Below are 20,596 nucleotides of genomic sequence, written 5' to 3' on the forward strand. Positions count from 1 at the left end.
TTCATCGCAAAACTATTATTTACACTCAAAAAATGTTATGTTTTCGCTTGCGAAATAGAAAATTATGTTGGAAAAGTTGTTTTTAAAAATTCGCAACAATATGGTTAGTTGGTGTTTATTCACATTTACTTTCTACATTTAATTTACGTAGACCAGTTTACGTAAACGAAAAAATGAACTTATTTGTTGCAACATGCAACAGTTTTTCGGTTACTTGCAAAGCTTCAATCAACATCAAAACAATACCCAGAAAGCAATTAAATGACCACAATAAAGGTTCTTATTGTCACTGTATGCCTATCTATACTTTATAATGTTACATTCTGGAGAAAAAACCAAACAATCTTTGTTGATTTTACTCAACAAGCATGAAATCGCTCGTTAATTAACTTGTCAAAATTTACGTTATTTAAATAAACGACCGCATACATGAATATGTAATAATTTGGTTATGAAATTCAAAACAAAACGAGTGCCTAAATGATGTCATCGTCATTTTATCATAAAAACGATCATTATTCGGTCTTAGAACCTGTTTGTTTTTGTTATTTAAATTATGTCATTAAACGGCTTTTTTTATTATTTTATTATGGCTTTGCGATGATGATGGACAACTCGTCAGAAAATAAGAGTTTATGCATAAATTAATGCCCATTTTTTTTTACTTCAGCTTAATGTTAATACCCATTAAAAAGCGATTTAATTTTAGTACCACAGCGTATAAGCTATACTTTCTACATTTACATAGTGGGTAACCGCATATGTTCCCCATGCCAGATGTGGGCAATCGCAATACAGGCAATAATAATAATTTTAATAAGACATTCGCTTATTCGAGAAATCTCAGGTTACAACGTCAAGTATGCAATGCGAAAACGAAATGGATCGAATTTATGAGGACCACCCGTCAATTCAACTTCGAAATATGACTTATTAATGACAATAGTAATTAATATAATGCGATAATACGATTTAGTATTCGAGCATGCACTAATTTTGAAAGGCTACATAAACAAATTAAATTTATCCTTTCTTGTGTATCCAACATATTTATCTACATAGCTAAATTCCATTTGGGAGTGTTGGAAGCCTAAAAATATAAGAAATTTAACAGTTTCCTTTTTTTTTGCGGTGTTCTCATATCTCATAGACAAAAAATGCGTTCAGAAAAAACGACATAATGTCTCAAAATTTTAAAAAACTGTGTAACTTTGGAAGAAATAAAGGTTTTGCTTGACTATACAAGTAATAAGTATTTGTAGGTTAAGCTTTCAGAATATTTTGTGTTAAAAAAAAATCAAAGCAAAAGTTTCACATCACCTAATACAAGTAATAAGAAAATTTTTTAAAATTTTAAAGAATTTAGACCTTGATTTTCTATTTTAACAACAATTTTCCTAAGGAAAAGCCCCTTAGAGTATCTTAACATATGAGGAATTATTATTGCAATTCTCTTTGGGATATTCGGGACACGTTCTTTTCGAGATAATATTATAAAATGAGGTACAGTATTAACCTTTAACTTGAATTTCGAAAGACTCATTCCGATACTGGAGTGGTTACACCAGAAAAAAAAACACCCTATAAATTCTCACAGTTGGCATCTTTAACAATATGGCCCTTAAAAAATCAACTATAATCGCAATTTGAGGGATACATCTTCTAAATTATGAGAGATAAAAAAACATAAAGTATTGACAATTTGTATCTCGGAAACGAAACGCTTGGAGACTGTTTATTATAGCTGTTGCACTTATTTTTGGAAGTAGATTACTTATTGCCATTTGGCCTTTTTTATTCCACTTGTCTAATTTCAATCTCTATCTATCTGCAATAATTAATTGCAATCATTGAAATAACCTCAACGCAGATTTTTTTGCAAATTTGATATAATTTTATTATTTATTTTATATTAATTGTATCTACTTTTGCGGAAATGCATAAAATGCGAACTTTAAACTATTTTTTGCAGAAAATAAACCTAGTCAATTAACGACAGGACATTTATCACTTGTCTATAATTAAAACTGGACAGGTAGGTATCAAATAAATATCATAATCCGAAGATGAACGCACATGCGGGTGTAACATGAAAAGGATGAGACCCAGACGAACCATATTAGACAGAAACTAAAAAAACCTGCTAAACGAAATAAAGGTAAAAGAGTAGACAACTAAAACGTGAAATAATTAAATACATTCTTTTCGATACTATCACATAACATGGTCTCAAATTGGTAGTACACCTAGACCACTTTCTTATTTCCTTAAGATATTAAACCAATTTCCACATATAAAAAAATTACTAAACACGGTAATGTGATCCATCGATTCTAGTTTACTTTTATCCAAATAATTTTCCTAAAAAGTATAAAACGAAGAGAATTTTTCTATACAAATAACAAAGAAAATGTACCGAAAGACTGAAAGTATAGATGGAGTAAAATGTGAAGTAAGATCATTTCAAAGTTTTCAAGTTAGAGTACTTCAGTACACCAAAGCAGGATGCTGATCTTATAAATGGTTACAGCAATTGAAACTAGGGAAGGGTTCATTTAAGAATTCCACGTTGTAAATCCTCTTGTATGATATCAAGAAACTACGAGATACTTAAGGGCAAATGAAATATCAAATATGGAGAAAAACTTACTCTAAAAGATATGATGAAGGTAACACAAATTTCTGTCAACCACATGTCTACGTTCAGCATGGTATTGATGAAGAAAAAGACTAGAAGCTTGTGACCGTTAAAACCCTGTAATTAAATTAATGAACGAAACATAACATACGTTGGATAAACTTCAAGATATTTTTTAAACCAGCTAGAGATGGATGCCGTAAAATAATAATACAGCAGCGAGAAATGAGAACAGAATCAAAATTCGGAGGAAATTATATTTAGCAAATATAGAGTATATATACAGAAGTAATATTTCCATTCAATAAATGCATACTGAAGCAAACCTTTAAAAAGTCAATCTACCGCCTTTGAGAACTTAATTAATTTACCCTAGATATGACCCACTTTAATTCCTCTTCTTAAAACCTGTTGGAATCTTAAATATAATCCACTGCCGAAGATGATATTAACAACAAAGTGTCATTCAAAAAATTATTCATCTTGTGTGTCATCATAACCAATTTTTAAATTCGGGTAATGTTCATATTTGATAGAAATTTTACTAATCCTACATAACTTATGAGATTTCCCAAGTACACTAGCGCCTTCTATATTTCACCACTTTAAGTATAATAACATCCAATTTCAAACGCAGCTCTTAGAAATACCGACTTTAAAGACGTCTCTAATCAAGAACCATTCCCATAACCGTAAGTACCTACACTGTTTTCTGAAGGACCGTTGTTAAAGTGGTGGTTTATTAAGACTCATTACCATGGAACTGAATCCCATTATAATATCGTTAACATTACATATAGCACACCTGTCTGAAAACTGTGTGGACGTGAACTCCGTAAAATTCTAAATGGTAAATGGGTTGGGAAGACATAGGAGAATCTTAATGTGGGCCGAGAGTAAATCAATCAAGCTGCGCTTTTGCATAATGGTACTATTGATGGGCGGTCGAGGAACCAGTCATTTCTTGCTAAATAACTAAAGGCATGGTTTGATGTGGATGACGTAGGCAACGAGCAATTAACGCACTGTCGAGAAAAAAGTTTATCGAACATAAAGTCGATAATGCGTCGCGACATCGATAACACGGACCGCTCCTCGGCAAGAGAATGTGTGTGGCATCGATACGAAGGTGTTAAGCCATCATCGCTGAGCTTGCTCCCATGTGGGTGGGCCTAATCTCCAATATAAATGTTTCAATGGGCTCTTGTAGTTTGCTAAAAACACTATCCGGTTGCCAAGAGCATTGTGCAATTCACGTTCGGGCTTTATTTTGCTATTTTTGTCGCAATATGTTTTCGAATCACGTTATCCAATTAGGCCAATTAGTCAAACTTTTTCGTTTTAGATAGGAAATGTCATCATCTTCATGACAGATCGTATATTACTATCAGGTTGATTATACAATTTTTACTCTTTAAAGTAGGCCTGTAATATATTTTTAACATAAATCAGAAACATCACTCAGTTACCTCGTCAGCTCTTCTATTACAATTGCAGAAGTAGTTACAAAAAAGTTTATAGCTGCGAAAGTTGAGTGCCAATACATTATGCAAGACATGCAAAAGCTTTATGAACGTTCGGACTTCATTACCTCCGGGTCGACTTTAACTTGATGCAATAATTTCATGATTTAATAAATGAAAAGTTATTAATATCCACGATTTCGAGCTCACGCTGGTTATTTGTTTAAATAACGCCCGTGAGCTAGATTTATTGTTAATCATTTGCATAAACCCACACGCAGTAAGATACCATCAACATCTCAATTTGCGCCAACGTTATAATTATCTGGTTAATGAGAAATTGCTAATTATTAGTTACGGTGAGTATTCTAAAAGTGAATAAACCATATTTTGTTATCGTTTAATTCAATTTATACCTACAGAGTGTCCCATCATCAATTATAAATAGCTGAATCACGAATTTCTTATGTAAAATATTAAGGCTTAATTTAATTTAATTTTAGCTACATCTAAAAATTGAAAATATCCAAAATACAAGATGTCAAAATTTAAACACATTTTTATATTTTTAATGATTATTGAAAAAAGCGTATTTTTTCCAAAAAACTTTTTCCCGATTATGAGTTCGAATGCATATTTCAGAAATGTGAATGCAGGTTAAACAAGGCGCTGTAGGGGGCACTTTATCTAATTTTAAGAGCTCATAAAATCGTTCAACATTGCATAGCCATTCTGAGCAACAAAATTGATTCTACCAACCTTTTTACTTAAAAAATTTACATCACAGATGTTGCTCTGATGAGCCATTTTCCAGATATTTACATGTCAATTATACCAAATATCCACAAAATACTTCTCAATTCATTGGTCTTCACATTTGCTACTAAGCAACATAAGGGTAACCTTCAAGTTCATGTCTTTTACGACAGATAAATCGTGAACTCACGCACCTCCCTGCTGATCGTTAGTGCACATATCCCATACCTTTTGATCATTCATTTCTGGGACATTACTAACTAGCTTAGCGTTTTCGTTAGTTTTGTTTTGATTCTACTCATTTTGTCTGTTTTGTCGTTTTGCCTTTTACGAACATCAATATGCCATAGAACAAATAAAACAATCAAGTCTATCTTCCTTCAGTTTCCTCAAATAATATACAGTGTATTTGTTTGAATTGAGTAAATTGCTAAGTTGCTTTTTCAAAAAATACAAATCATGGGAATCGTAATATCGCCATAGGTCGATTTGCTGTTGAACAATATCGTAAAAGTACACATTCCAAGAAAATCTTCATAATGTACGTAACGTATCCTGTCAGTTCCCTTGAAAAGTTTTCACAGTTTTACTCTTAGTCGAAGTTAGAATTTTATCCAATTTTTGGTCTTCCCTTTCATTCTCTTTGAGACGACTCTGTGTCTAGCAAATTCCCACAGTAAAAATTGAATTTTTTAGAACGATCTTTAAGGTTTCATACTTTGCTCAATTCAATTTTTTTTTGTCTATTTTAAATTACTCTATATATTGAAACTCACACATTAAAACTTAACCTCATATATGGACATTACCATTAAATATTTCAGAAATAGTCATTTGTAACAAAAAGTTGAATTCCTTCTTAGTTTATTAATCTTCATATAATTATAGCTATCCATAAGATCTAAAGTAATCTTCAGTGTGCACATATGTGTACGCGTCAGGTGTTTTATTATGAATAAATCGTATTCCATGTACCCCTCTATCGAGCACACTCTGCTGTACGTACTAGTACGACGTTCGTTTTCCCATGGTCGTTCATTAAAAGGCCCCTACCAGCCAAAGTCTGTGTTCCTTTTTAGTTTATTCGAGTTAAAAAAGGGATAAATTATTAATGTTCTGTTATGCTTACCATCAAGCTAGTGTCCAAAGAAACCATAATTATGACCAATACCAGGACCTTATTTCAATGTTTCTATGGAAGCTTGCTGCTAAAGTTAACATTAATAATTTTTATTCTAAGTGGTGCTGACAATTTTTCTTTAATTACAATAAAATTGCTTCGATATTTTTTTCAAATTTAATGCATTTGACTTTAGCTTACTTCTAAATCACATTTTCTGCTTCCAAAATAATTTTTACTTCCTTTGGATATTCTTTCTGTATATTCTACAGCTCGCTTTTTTCCTTAAAGTTGATTAATTATACATTATTCTAATTACGTAATTTTCATAACTTTGAAATTAAAGAATTTACTCTTTTCATAATCAAAGGAAACGAACAAAATTTAACTTAAAATATCTACCGTGGTTCTTGTTAAAGACTCCTGACATACCTGAACTAAAAATGTCAATTAATTTCTCAATCCCCATAAACCTGACAATTATCGGATTCTTGGAGCAAGTTACCTATTTAATATTAAACTCGCACATGAGGTATTTGCAGCTTTGCAATAATTGCAATGAAGATGAAAACTGAAATTATAATTGTGAATATTATACTGAATTAGACACCCACTGCAGGTGGGCAGTATTAATTATTGTAGTGTTTAATTCTTGTTATTAGGTAAATCCACTCTCCATTTTCTTCGAATCGAAACCACAAGGCATGTAACCCCATAAATATATGAGGGTAATTTATACGATTGTTGTGAAGAATTTTACCGTTTCTTAATTTAAGTTAATATTAATAAACAATATGAATACACTGCTTCGTCATTAAGAGATGACAAAGAAATAGATATTATGAGATTTGTAGGATAATTATTACCTCAATAATCTTATTAGGATATAAATTAATGCAATAGTAAGAAGTTCTGGTTTCTCTTACCTGAACTTGGCCGATCCGAGTACCTCGTACAATAAACCCAGGCAGGCCACAACAAAGGTTGTCCATCTTTCCCTTTCTCCGTCTTGCTTTCACTCCCCCCATCGCCTTTCGGACTTAAGTCCACCGGACCTTTATCCCCATCCCCGCCACTTTCTCTTCGCAAAGTCACGGAACTCAAATTACACGCTTTTTCTTGTAATCTATACTCTCCAGGGAAACTGGATAGCTTCTCACTAACGCCCAAAGCTGCTCCAGCTTTTTCGCTGGAGGGTCTTCGACAAGGAGGAGGTTTGCTCTTTCGTATTGTGATGGGGTCTAGGATTTTGCTTCTTCCGAAATCAGCTTTCAAAATGTTGTCTATGGAGAATTTGAGACTTCCGTGATTAATAGAAGCTGCTGATTCGTTAGAATTATTGTTGTCGCTATTTTGTGGACTCGGAGGGTGAGCTGAAGTGGTCGTGTGCGAAGAATGGGTACTGTGGTAGAACGGACTTGTTGACTGGTATCTGAAATTAAGAATAAATTGATTTTTATTTAATATTAACTTTTAGAGCATTTTTAGTACTTTTTTCACGATGAATAAGTTAAGGATTTATAACATTAAATACATATATAAAACAATTTGCGTTTGATGAATTTGTACTTAAAACTCTGAGACTACAGTTTCTGAGATATCAACATAAATAAATATAGATATTTCTTTATAATGAGTCTAGACGTTTAAAATGCATTTAGACATTTTTAGCAGGTACTCTAAGAGTTCAGGTTCGTTAACGTTATATAACTCTAAGTTTAATCTCTTTAATAAATAATAAATAACAATAAACCTATTCATATTTCAAATAACACAATAATTACAAGACATTTTAAGTACATATATTATTCACTACCGATCAATATGGTACCAATTATATGGAATTCTGCTTGTATTAATTAATATCCTATAACTTTTATGTGTAACTACAATGGCTTGCAATAGTCTTATTACCCTTCAATCAAACGTATATTATTGCCTATTTCTTTTCAAAAATAAATGCAATTTTTATTTACACTCTATTTACTAACTCATTCACTACTTCTTCACTAAATAACATACCCAATTAAAGATATAATTATCGGTATGTACAAGAAAGATTTAATATTCTACCAGCGGACAAAATAAAACTCACAAGTCTTGGTACAAGTTAAACTTATAATACATACATACATATATTATTACTAGTACTTTGTTGGGTATTCCTGTAGCTTGATAACTGCTAGTAACCTATTTGGCATTGAATAAACAAGTTTTTTTGTTATATCGACAACTGTTTGATAAATATCATCTGTCGTCAACTAACAAGATAACTATTTTAAGCCACTTTTCCAAAATAACTCGTTTTAATCTGGTTTTAAATCTTGTTTGCCTTTAATATGATGCTGACGAATTTTCGACTTTAAAACACACAAATATTCAATCGGATTTAAGTCAGAACTTTGAATAGGTACCTCCAACGAATGAGGAGCATAATGCGTATATTAGCCATTGGTGCACATTGTACGCTTTGTATTTAGAGTCGTTGTCTCACTAGAAGTAAAAATTCTCAGTCAGCTTTCATTTTTGAGCACTTTGTATTAAATTTTCTTTCAGAATGTTAAGGTAAACTTGTTGATCCATGATTCTATCTATTATTTGAATATTACCCATTCCAGCTACTAATATACAACCCTCAACCATGATAACTATGATTTACAATTAGTATTAGACAGCCGGTGCGTACTTTATTTTGAATTCTTCCATCAGTCTTATTTCTATTAATAATTTTCTCAATTGTAGTTTTACTTACTTTCAATATGTTTCCAATTTCGGTATAGGACTTTCCTTGTTTATACGAATTTATTGCGATTTTTTGTTTACTAACATTTAATTCAGTTCGCGTCATTTTTAGTTAAACATAATATAAATTAAAGCTGATAAAAATTTCTTTACAATATATGTACATATCTTTGGTACTCTTTCGTGTTTTTACGTAAAAAATAAATAAATATGCATTGAAGTCCATTCAGATTTTAGAGAGATTTTATTTTGTTTACTGGCATAATATATTTTTTTGTATACGCCAATGATTATATCTTTAATTGGATATCTTATTTAATATGGAAGAAGTGTAGGACTTAATAAAGTATAAATAAAAATTGCATTTGTTTTCGAAAACAATAGGCAAAAATATATGTTTGATAGAAGGGTGCGAAAACAATTGAGAGACAGTGTATATAGCCATTTTTAAACTCAGCTTTTTTGTTTTATTGATACTGATACGCCTATAAACCTTGAAAAGGCCGGGTCAATTCATAATTCCGTCACTCATTTTAGTCTAATAGCACTCTCAGGAAAATAAAGTTGTTGCTTTCGTTGCTTCAAGAGGGAGTGCAACGCAAGAGGTAAGGGCCAAATGAACTATGGTAAATATATGTATGATCGGTGCTATTAGCTTCAAAATTAGTTGTTGCACCAGGTAAGTTTAGAGAGAGGAAAATTGGACTAAACTACTTTAATATCTAGTACTCTATGATAACAAAACCATTGGAGATTAAAAATGTAGAAATAAAATTTAGAGTTTATTGTTTCCTGGAGTTTAAATTAAGTATAACCTGGAAAACACTAAACAAAATACCAAATTAAAATAAATTTTTCCAACACAATTGCGTTTTTTGGTAAATAGTTAAATTCGTGTATTTGCTGCACTTAACAAGTTTTGTTTTTAAATCAACATTGATTCAACGAATTTAAAACATAAAACTGCAAAGTTCATAGTTAGTAACTATACCCATTTAATACTTTTTGCCACAAAAGATTTAAAGTGGCTTAATATAATTTAAAGGGAGTTTGGTAGCTTTCGTTTCTAATTTTTTTTAAATTAATTAAAAAATAATAATAATGCTGAGAACCTTGAACTTGAAATAATCAACCCACCTCTCCTTCTAGTGACATAGAAAAATACAACAATTTTTCTTTTAATATCTCTATTCTTTCTATATATGTTGTGAAAAAGTGAATTAAACAGCTATATCTCGTTATCATTCGTTTTGATTAAAATATAGCTAACCTTGTGTTACTTTGTGGCTATTTTGTGATACATTTAATTACTGATTCAAATTAATTTTTGTGATTTAATTGAATATCATAAAGACTTGGCACATGATTGAAACAAAAACTAATAGTATCTATTGATGAATCGAACTTCATGATATAACTTTATACAATGAAAAATATACTCATTCTACGTAGGTGTTGTGATTTTTTTAAATTTTCGTCCAAAAGAAAACATTCGCGAAGGTTTCTCTTTGCTTAGGTTGACGCCGTCAAATACCGAGTACCTTTGCTGCATATATCTTTGATCTTTCATTAATGTAACATTAATGTACTAATAATAAACTAATTTTTACAACAGTACAGTCCACTTAAATTTAGAGTGAGTGTATCCATTGAACTCCTTCACTAACAAACCAGTGACGATAAAATGGTACCGCCGAATAAAAGAGAACACAGGAATCCGACAGTACGTACGTGTCATTTTAATCACATATTTAGCTTTACTATTTTTGCACTTAGATATTTTTATTTTCATTTTTTATATTAGAAGGTACAAACAAGGTGTAATTTTTTGACATTTATTTTTACTTATAACTAAGACATAAAGTGGACAGTGTAACTGAATTCAAGATGGTTTGGACCAAATTGTTTTTATATGAAAAATATTATTTCTGTTCTCCTAAAATACATTAATTTTGCCACAAAACCCCTTGGGATATTTCTGAAATACACCTTTAGCTGTGATATAACATTAATCACTTGAGATGACACGAATTAAATTCAGAGGGCCCTCGGATGGTATATTTCTGAATAACCATTTTTATGTTATCAACAAATATCAACTAAAGCAGTAACTGAAACAACAAAAAGTAACTAAAACCAAATAAAATAATTAAAAATCTAAAATACGATTGGTTATTTTGTAATTTGTATTTTGTTAGTACATAGTTAGTTGTGGTAAATATATTTTACTTTGGTTCGCTTTTTCCTCTTTTTTTAGTTGTCGAAAATAGAGAAATGCCAATATATTCATAGCTTGGATGCTTCGAGGAACTTTTGACTTTAATTACTAAATTCGCGAGTTTGGCGGAGATTGGGGAATAGCTAACGCCTGGAGGCAGCAAAATATTAATAACAATATGATGGAAAAAAACTCAATTTATTTTATTATATTTAGTAGTTTAACCCTAAAATTCAATAAACTTATCGTCTTGGAATAACTGAAATAAACGGAATTAATTAGTGAAGAAATGTCAATTTTATACTAAAAAGTAGTGTACTTTTTGATGTATTACAATTAAACAATGATAACACTTTATTGAAGAACTAAACAAGGATAAATAAGAATTTTGTGTTCTCCAATTTCCTAACGCATTCTTCTTTTTCAACGTCCATTATGTTAGTATCCCGAAAACATTCAAACAATTGAATATGCGCATCCAGAACCAGATTAAACTTCTCGATACCTATTAAGTTATGTAGACGACACTTGCCTTTAAAGGCCCCTTTAACTTTAATCCTTCATCATACATAATTTTTTTAATCACTAATGTCACCGAGGTCTTGAGACGTTCTCTCATATGTTCGTTCCATTAGTTGATTAGTTGAAATAGTTTTATTCAATGTGGTATTTTCTTAAATAAATTTGTTTTATTTATTTATGAATCTTTAGAAAATAAATGCCAAGGGGTCTATTCTAGAAACATATGTGCCAAGGATTTTTGGCCAGTCTCAAAACATTTAGGAATATTTTAATCTTGTTTTTTGACTTTTTGTTTTCTGTTTTTGACGGCTTTTTCAATACTTTTTTCTCTCAGTTCATTAAGTGCGAAGGTAATAAACCGACAAACCTAAAGATCCTTCGTCCTTCACAACATAATTGTTTAAGAGTATATCACAAGGATATTTGAAGACATAACTCTTTTCCCTCAGTACTTCTAACTGGAAAACGATTGGACATTAATTCTTCGTATCGTAAATATACCCCTTGTTTTAATATTCAGAAAGCAGAACTACGTTAAGTATTTAGAAAATGTAAATAATAGCCGGTCATAGGCAAATTTCCGCGATGAGCTAACCTCCTCTAAAATGAAATTTGGTTTCTTACTTATACATATTCACTAAACTTACCTTGACCCAGGACTACCTGGACTCTCGCCTCCATCACTCCTTACCGATCTCGGCGAACACAAACTTGAACTCGTCTCGCCTGTCCTAAAATTTAACTGTTCACTCCGAAACCCAAAACAGCCCAAATGTTCACTTTTAAACCCCGCATGTTCACTTTTAAATAAAAGGTTCCCCGGAGGCGATGGACAGTCGCCTCCAAAGGACCTACTACTGCTGTTCGACGGACTAAGTCTATGATTAGCTGTGGAAGACAAAGGACTGCCGGATACTCTCGCAGAGTCTATACTCTCATGGCGCATATTTGCGATTTGAGATAATGCATTGAGGTGATTCTCTATATTTTTAAAGCTAAGAGTTGAACCTTCTTCTTCGGTAGGGGCAATTTCTGGGGCGTTCGTAGGCCGGTTTTCGTTCTCATTACCCACCGACAACACCGTGTCATCGCTGCAACAGCTATTCTGATCACGTTCGAAATGATCGCTGCTCGAATCCATAGAGTCTGTAGGGGTCACTAATCGCGGTCTAAACACAAGATGATGTGGGATCATAGCAACGTTACCGGCTAAAGCTGCCATAATGTCATTTTTCGCACTGACTGCACTTGTCAAAAACTGACAACAACCAAAGCTACCGCGATCTGGACCACCAGATCAAGCCATCGATCGATCTTTACCGAGCAAGTTACAATAAACATCTGACGGTCTCCTGAACGTATTAGGGCGGGGCAAAGCTTTCCGGGTGGAATGAAATGGGAGGGGCGTAAAAAATAAACGAATCAAGTGGGAGGATTCGGTGTTCGCTTGTCTTGCTGGACGGTTTTTTGTTATTTATAGATAGGGGGAGAACAAAAAGTTACCCGTCCAGATTTTAAAAGCGGTTTGAAGATATTCTACATGGCGTATTTAAACGTATTACGATGTTGGATTGTTTATGCCCGTGTGGATTTTTTGACGTGATGTCTTGTTTGTGGAATGCGCTCTCGTTGAAATTGATTGTCCGTGATGGGTGTAGGAGCTCAGATCGGACGGTTTAAGTGTTCATTGCTGGCCATGATAAAGACGAAGTCAATTTGAGGCTGACAACCGGAGAATGGAGAATTACTTCTCTGCATTTAAGATACTGATATTCAATAACGGCAGTTTATCCTCTTAACTAAAATAATTTTTCAAGTTGATTTTGAGTTTTTTTATATTCATAAAATAAGTTTATTAAGGCGATAAAAAATATAAATAAATTTACTGCATGGTGATCGGTTAACAGTTAGTGATAGGAGCACTTTCTAGGTCCCGTAAAAAGTGAAATCGAATATATCTGAGATATATATATATATATATATATATATATATATATTGATTCATGATAAAAAAAAATTGTATTAATATTTTTAATAATCGGCAAGAGAAGGAATACGTTTGTACAGAGTCTCCTTCTACTATTCTTCCATATAGTGGTCGAAACCTTAATGTAGAGGTAGATATTGAACCGATTCACATCAACGTTGTTCTTTCGAGTCTTTCACTTAACCCGTATACATATTTATATATCTCGATAATTCATCCTTTTACAGATTAAACTCCAAAGAGTACGTAATGTTACTGATAATATTTCGAATGGGAATTACTCCGACTTTTTTCTACCTCAATTCTATACTACAGAATACATTTGGTAGGAATATTAATGAAGACACATTTTGAATTGGTGGGAGATATATCTACAAAATGTAGAACATTGCCTGTGAGTGCCCTCATAGCAGCATGGTACTACGAGCAAGATTGGTCATTTCAGAAATGTAGAATAGCTGGTACTATAGATGATTCCCTTATGGGTCCAATTTACCCATTGTAGACGGAACCATTTAATATTCAGGTAAGGATCTGGACAGATACGTATTAATGCATTTTTTTGTTCTAATCAAAAAGATACAAAACAACTGATATCAACAAAGGAAAATCACGTTTAATCGGAATACTCAACCAAACACAGAAGATGAATTATTAGCGACGAGACCCTGATTATACCAGTAAACCCTACCTAAAGATACCAAAAGAAGAACACTCGCTTTAGACAACTTTGCACATATATAAATACTCGAACTAAAACTCACTTGGCTGAAAGTTGTTCTTCACGGAAAGCAATCATCCGCATTTTCTGTGGCAATTTGCGAACGCAACCGACCGTTTTCATTAATTAAAATACTGTGAACCAGTGCAGATAATTCCGCTAAACGATTTAGACGAGAACGAGAATTTTTATCACTTTATAGTTCTATGAAACCGCACTTAACATTAACGAGTCTGTCCACGGCACAAATTTGATTGCTTCAATTGCAAGTATCCACCGTGACATATTAATATTCACCACCACTGGTGGCATCTCAACTAAGTTTCAAATAACTTTCGTAAATAATTAAAAGACTCGTGAACTATTAATTAGATGTGGGAGCACAGATTTCCCTTTGAACCGATGAGAGCACTGGGATGCGCAATATTAGAAATTTCCATAATTAAATATGAAAGAAAACCAAAACGTAACTTATATGCAAATTTCACTGCGTGTTAAAGGATACTCTACGTACTTGAAGATCGATTACACAACATTGAGAGGATCGACTGAATCTATCAACCTAAGTACTAACATTTTGTTGAGGCCGCAGTAGTATATCTATGGTTCAAATCAAATAACTTTTTATTTACATCACAAAATGCAACGATTTGAGAGTAGCATTACTTGAAATGACAAGTTATATAAATTTAATATGCTCAAACAGAATAGATTTATATGAATGTCAAAACCTATCCCTATTTTTTTGCATGGTTGTTACTTAATTTATTGACTTTTTGGATTAATTTGGGGTTTTACACTATTGTGTTCTTTGTTCATCAATTTTGGCGATAAAAATTTGTACTTTTGGGAACTAAAACAGTGCTCCTTGTTATTTATTATCAGTGTTGTTACTATTTTTGTTGATATAATAATCAAGTTCTTAGCCAGTAGGTGTAAAGAGCTTGTAACGTCCCTGTTAAATATTAATTCTGAAAAGATGTGGTATCACTGCTGATATGGAACCTGTGACGTGTATAAAAAGCTACGCGATTTGAACCATATACACATATTCTATTTTTTCATCGCGATGAAAATATGGAAAATAAACGCTAGACGAATGACCGATTTTCACAGGGAGAGACTGTGAATTAAATTCTTATCTTACTAAAATGCAGACTGATATATCAGGTAAAACATGCAGGGCAGCACTCAGCACGATAGAATTTAAGGAAAGGAAGGGAAAGCAGTCACTGTGCTCTTAAATTATTAGTGAAATATATTGATATGTTCATATTAACCTATTTTCTGACGACCTAAATAGAAAGTAGAGCTGCCCACCATTATTCAGAGGATAAAATGACACTTTTTCTCCCTAGGGAAGGAACTAGTTCCCCTTTGAGTAAATTATTTGTCTCCTTGCGCCCTATCAATATACAACACCTGCCTTTCTTTTATAAAACGAAACATTGATGGTAAAAAAAAATTGGTGCAAACCTCTATAGGAAAGTGCCTTTTATCCCCCTCAAATCTTGACGTTTCGAGGGAGTCAAAATAGCACTTTCCTTCCTTTCCTGCTTAATCAATGTAAATGAATTTACTTCAATTGGCTACCAATGTGCATATTTAAATATGTAACTACATTAGCAAGAAAAAAAAATCAAAACAATTCATATTGCGTTGGTAAGAAATTTTTGTCCCTTCAAATTTCCGAATGCAGAATTGGAAATGATTGCTTGTTAAAATATTTCCACCAGAACTTCAAAGGACGATATGACTTGTAAACAGGAACAGTTAGAATACAAAACGATATAGTGCCCTCAATCGTCAAAAACACACCTATTACAGCTGTGAGAAGAAGTAAAAATAGACGTATCTAATTAAAATGGCGATGAATAAGGCTACTGCTAACACAGAGTTGATTACAAAAGACCCAAGGGTCTAACCTCTGCTAGCAGTATGATTATGTCCAGTTCTAATCACGAAAAAGTTGAATCCAATCAAAATCTGATATACATTAAAATGGAGCAAATGTGTTTGATCAGTGAAGTATCTTCTCTGCCTGATCCAGCGACTCATAGTGGGTTTCCAAATCGCTCCCAGAAGTGACAGCCTCAGAAGAGAAAATAGAAAGCCCATAAACTTCCAAACTCAAGAAAATCAAAGATGAATTAACCGAACTTTGTAAGTTGGAAAACAAACCACCCTTATATTTCAGCTAATGAACTATAAGTCATTCAACAGAATAAGATATGCAGTCACTTAAAAAGGATGTGTGTTCAGTGTTTCAATAGTCTTATTGACAAGTTGCAGACTGTTCCCACTCTAGAACACATTCGCTACTTCTCACTATTTCTTTGGCGTCTTTAAAAAGGCAATATTGTAGTGCTATCTGCTCCACAATAACATAATATTTAACAATAAATAACACTCTAACCGAATTGAACACATAAAACTTCATGTATTTTTTAAATAACAATATAATTGAACACCTAGTTGCTTTTAATCATAGGTAGATATTACAAATATGTTACATTCCTACTACGTGCTATATAATTGACGCCTGCATTGTCCGAATTAAGTTCCTTAACTATCCATACATGTTGATTATACCGATTGTCCCGAAATTAAATAATCAAAGTTAAACAATTAAATAATAAAATAATATGAATTTTACCATATTTTAAAAATCCTTCGTCCTTCAAAATACCAAAAATGAAAGTTTCAGATTAAACAAAAATGATTTGACAACTCTTTTAGTATTTGAAATATGTAATTGAAACATTATAGGAGTGCTTATCTTTTTTTGTTAAAATCTACAGGGTGATACGTTTTCAGTAGTTCAAGTGGGAAAAATTTTGGGTGATTAAAGAAATTCTTATTAATCATTCAAAAATTTGTTGTCGTAAGTTACTGACTTTCTATTTGTTCAAAGTTGATTTCTTTCTCCCCTTGAAAGTTTTTAGCCTCTTTCATTGTTGCCGTACCTCTAACCGTTTTCTAGAGATTTCCAGAGATATCTAGAAATATACGTGCTTTTCCAGTAAGAAATTCACATTTTTCATGTTTTGTTTCCGTTTAAATATTTCTATAGCATACTTTGGTAGAAATATGGTGGTTTTGTGTACTTCCATTAAACCATTAACACTATTTTTACCACAATTTGTAACGTGTGTAAAAATTCAAATGGAAACATATGAAGCATATGCACTTCTTACAGGAAAATGACGTGCATTCTTAGATGATTTGACAAATAAATAGAGTAAAGTGACAGATGTAGAAAAAATGTGAGAGCGTGAAAACCTCTTTAAATTACATAGGGAATTCAAATAAACAGTTAGTGGCATGTGATAGAAAATCTTGAAGTGGTAAAAAGGATCCTGACTTCCCGAAAGAGTACCACGCTATAGACTGTGACAACAAATTGTTAACTGTAGTCGTGTAGATTCTTTGGAGCAAACTATATAAAAATTTCAATTTAATATCTTAAAAACCGAAGGCACTGTGAAACAGAATTCTAAAAAATCTGAAGTTTTAACACTTCATATTTCACTTGCGATTCTTAGAAAACAGTATTTTTAACTGATTAGTAATATTTCTGATTAAATATTTCGCTTTTTTAAGTTTCATAAAATTATTTCCAGAACACCCTGTATATTATGGAAGAATAAAGTTGAACATTCAATTGCAACCAATCAAATAATTACAACTACATTTACATAATGTGATCTGTTGCGTAACTACATCCAATAACAGCTACCTACCGTCGACCGCTATTCAGTTCCTTCGCTAATACAAAATTAATTGACGAGGAGTTTATTACACTAAGTAATACCACGTCTAATTGATATCCCGTTTCCGCCGACAATGGCATTACTATCTCAAGCATTATCACAGATGATCACTTCAATGATCAAGATCATAATAATAATAGTGAAAGGGAACTTGCAATTACAATCTCATTACCGTGTTTACAGAATATGTGCATTTCTCACGTCATGACTGAACCCGCTCCCCGATTCACAATAAAATTAATAAAATCGTTAATTTAATTAGCGGCTGTTACGCGGCAGCTTTGTTCTGCGCTCCTTTGTTAATTAAATACTTAATCAAACTGGCTAATTAGTTGGTTTTTGATTTATTTTGATTTGCATTATCATCGCCATTGTAAAGGTATGGCCGGAAAGTTTCTAATAAGCTGGAATAGCTCGATGGGCTTGTCGAGTGTTTTTATTTAACACTGAGCATTGAACCGATAATATGGCGAGGGATTGCTAAATTTATAGTGCGATGTAATTAAAATACCTGTGACAGTCAAGCAGAAACATGAACAACGTCACTAGAGTGTTCAATTTGTCCAAATTATACATGAAAACAAGCAAAGTATTTCAATTCTGGTTGGACCGTAGAATGGAATATTGGGATAAACGACTAATTTGGAAGAATAGTTATTTCGATAATGAGCATAACCACGAACTCTATTTTTAGTAATCTAACTGTTTATGGAAAATCAAAAATATAGAACGATGAAACAGGTGTAATTGAGAAATACATGTACACAGACTCTTTTCTCAGTTTGAAATATTTTCATACAGAGAAATTAATTCTCAATCCGACTATCCGAATATTTTGCTATAAATATTTTCCCAAAAATTTGTTGTTTATCAGTAATGGGAGCATAAATGGAACTCTGCTTGAGGCCGCATGATCTATCCGGTCGGAATGAAAGGGTTTTGGGAATGTATCCGCTACACCGATAAAAATGGTATCCGGTCGATGGGTTCTCATATTGAAATAAATTTTTGTTGCGGCTTTTTCTTTCCTTCAAATAAATTGACTTTTGACCAAATCCTTTACTTTTACTTAAAAAATATTCTTTTAAGAGACATTCCTAGTTCTTTTGAGGAATATCTTATTGAAGCAAGAAATTTATCTTTGATGTTAATTTTTGAATTGTCATTACCACATTAGACCAGTAAAGCTTTTGTTGAAGAAGGAATTGCATTCAGGCAAAAACACTACAGTTCCGGGTTCTTTCCCGAAAACGATTAACGAGGTTAAATAAACTTAATTCAACTTAGCCAGTCGTTGAATTAAATGACAGACGATTATCAGACATAATTGAATATTCCAAAAACACAAAATGCGCAATGTTTGAACTTTATATAAAAATACATAGATATAATGGCCGCAAGACACCCCAGGAAAATTAGGGAACGCATGTTGCAAGAAAACAAATTAAAATATTACGTATGAAAGAATCGAAGTAACAAGACGTTATCCATTATTTTTTAATTGAAGAGAACATCAAAATCTTTAAAAAATTTTAAAAGTGTTAAAACTAAGTATATAACATCATTATACATATATAATATATCAAGAATTTTGTATAAAATTAGAACGTAAAATAAAATTACAGTGCTTCATGTAAAAAACTAAAAAAAGTTCCTTTAAGTCCCTAATGTGTTTTAGAGTGAATAATAGCAATGGTAGAGCACAAGTGAAGAGATTAGATATTCGTTCAATAGTGCAGATTCCTGCCTCATGGCTTCTGTAATATTAAAACAATTAAATATACCCTTGAGAGAATAAAGTCGGGTCTTTTTTTTATGAATTTGTATTTGTTATAGCTAATAATGTTGATTCAAGAGAATTTTTAGACTTTCTAAAAAAGCATACACGTTTTACTTAAACATGTATTTTGGTATACCTATATGTACTTAGCTTACACATTTCAAAACCGTTTGTTATAACGCCGAATTCTTTTAATTTAATGTACTATCTGAAAATGATTGCAGTGACATGAAATGCTTGTTTAGAAAGTTTCATTCATTTCAGACATATAAACATAAATAACAAATGTAATTTTAATTTTATTGAAGTGATTCCTTTTATCAGTGTGAGAAGCAGGAACGCTAACTCACGATTTGTGTATTTGGGTGACCAACCGTTTATCAAAGGTGTCATCGTCGGTAGAAAAATGTTACTTAACGGTAAAATGGTTTATACTACTACCGGATAACTAACTGTTCGGTTTGTTATTGCAGCATCAAACGTTAATAGCATTCTATGTCAGTTACCTTTACTTCCCCACACCCTAACTTACCTAAAAGTAATAAAAACGAGATAAACAATATCATGCAGTGGAGACTCTCTAAACTCTGATTCGGTTGGAGTAACATAATAGTATTTTCTCTTCTTTTAATACCTTCCTTAACTGACTGCGAACAGAACATGGTCTGTCCCGTCAGGGGTTAACTACATATTGATATATTGTTGATTGACTTATTAACTTCATCACTTTTATTGACTTGGTTCAAATACTGTCATACTTTCACAAAACAATTCAATGATCTTGTAGAGGATTTAAGTTTAAACGATATTTTCTGGAACATCTAGATATAGGTCTGGTCCTCATAGTAAATTTCTCATAAAGTAAAGGCGTAAGAA

The 20,596-nt window shown here is 32.2% G+C and overlaps 1 protein-coding gene across 3 annotated transcripts in view; it reads right to left on the reverse strand.

Annotated features, from left to right (window-relative positions):
- Positions 1–12,786, reverse strand: part of LOC136341672 (homeobox protein invected-like) — a 49,851-nt gene extending 37,065 nt beyond the window's left edge. For all 3 annotated transcript variants that reach the window (XR_010732530.1, XM_066286885.1, XM_066286886.1), the window contains exons 1-2: positions 12,107–12,786; positions 6,904–7,409 (exon numbers count right to left, since the gene is read on the reverse strand). Coding sequence is in view for 2 of the 3 variants with exons in the window: in XM_066286885.1 (XP_066142982.1) it covers positions 6,904–7,409; positions 12,107–12,681 (1,081 nt within the window). In the remaining variant the exon portion in view is untranslated. The remainder of the gene's footprint in view (positions 1–6,903; positions 7,410–12,106) is intronic.
- Positions 12,787–20,596: the final 7,810 nt, after the last annotated feature.

The sequence above is a fragment of the Euwallacea fornicatus genome, chromosome 10 (genome assembly GCF_040115645.1).
Source record: "Euwallacea fornicatus isolate EFF26 chromosome 10, ASM4011564v1, whole genome shotgun sequence".
Lineage (NCBI taxonomy): Eukaryota > Metazoa > Arthropoda > Insecta > Coleoptera > Curculionidae > Euwallacea > Euwallacea fornicatus.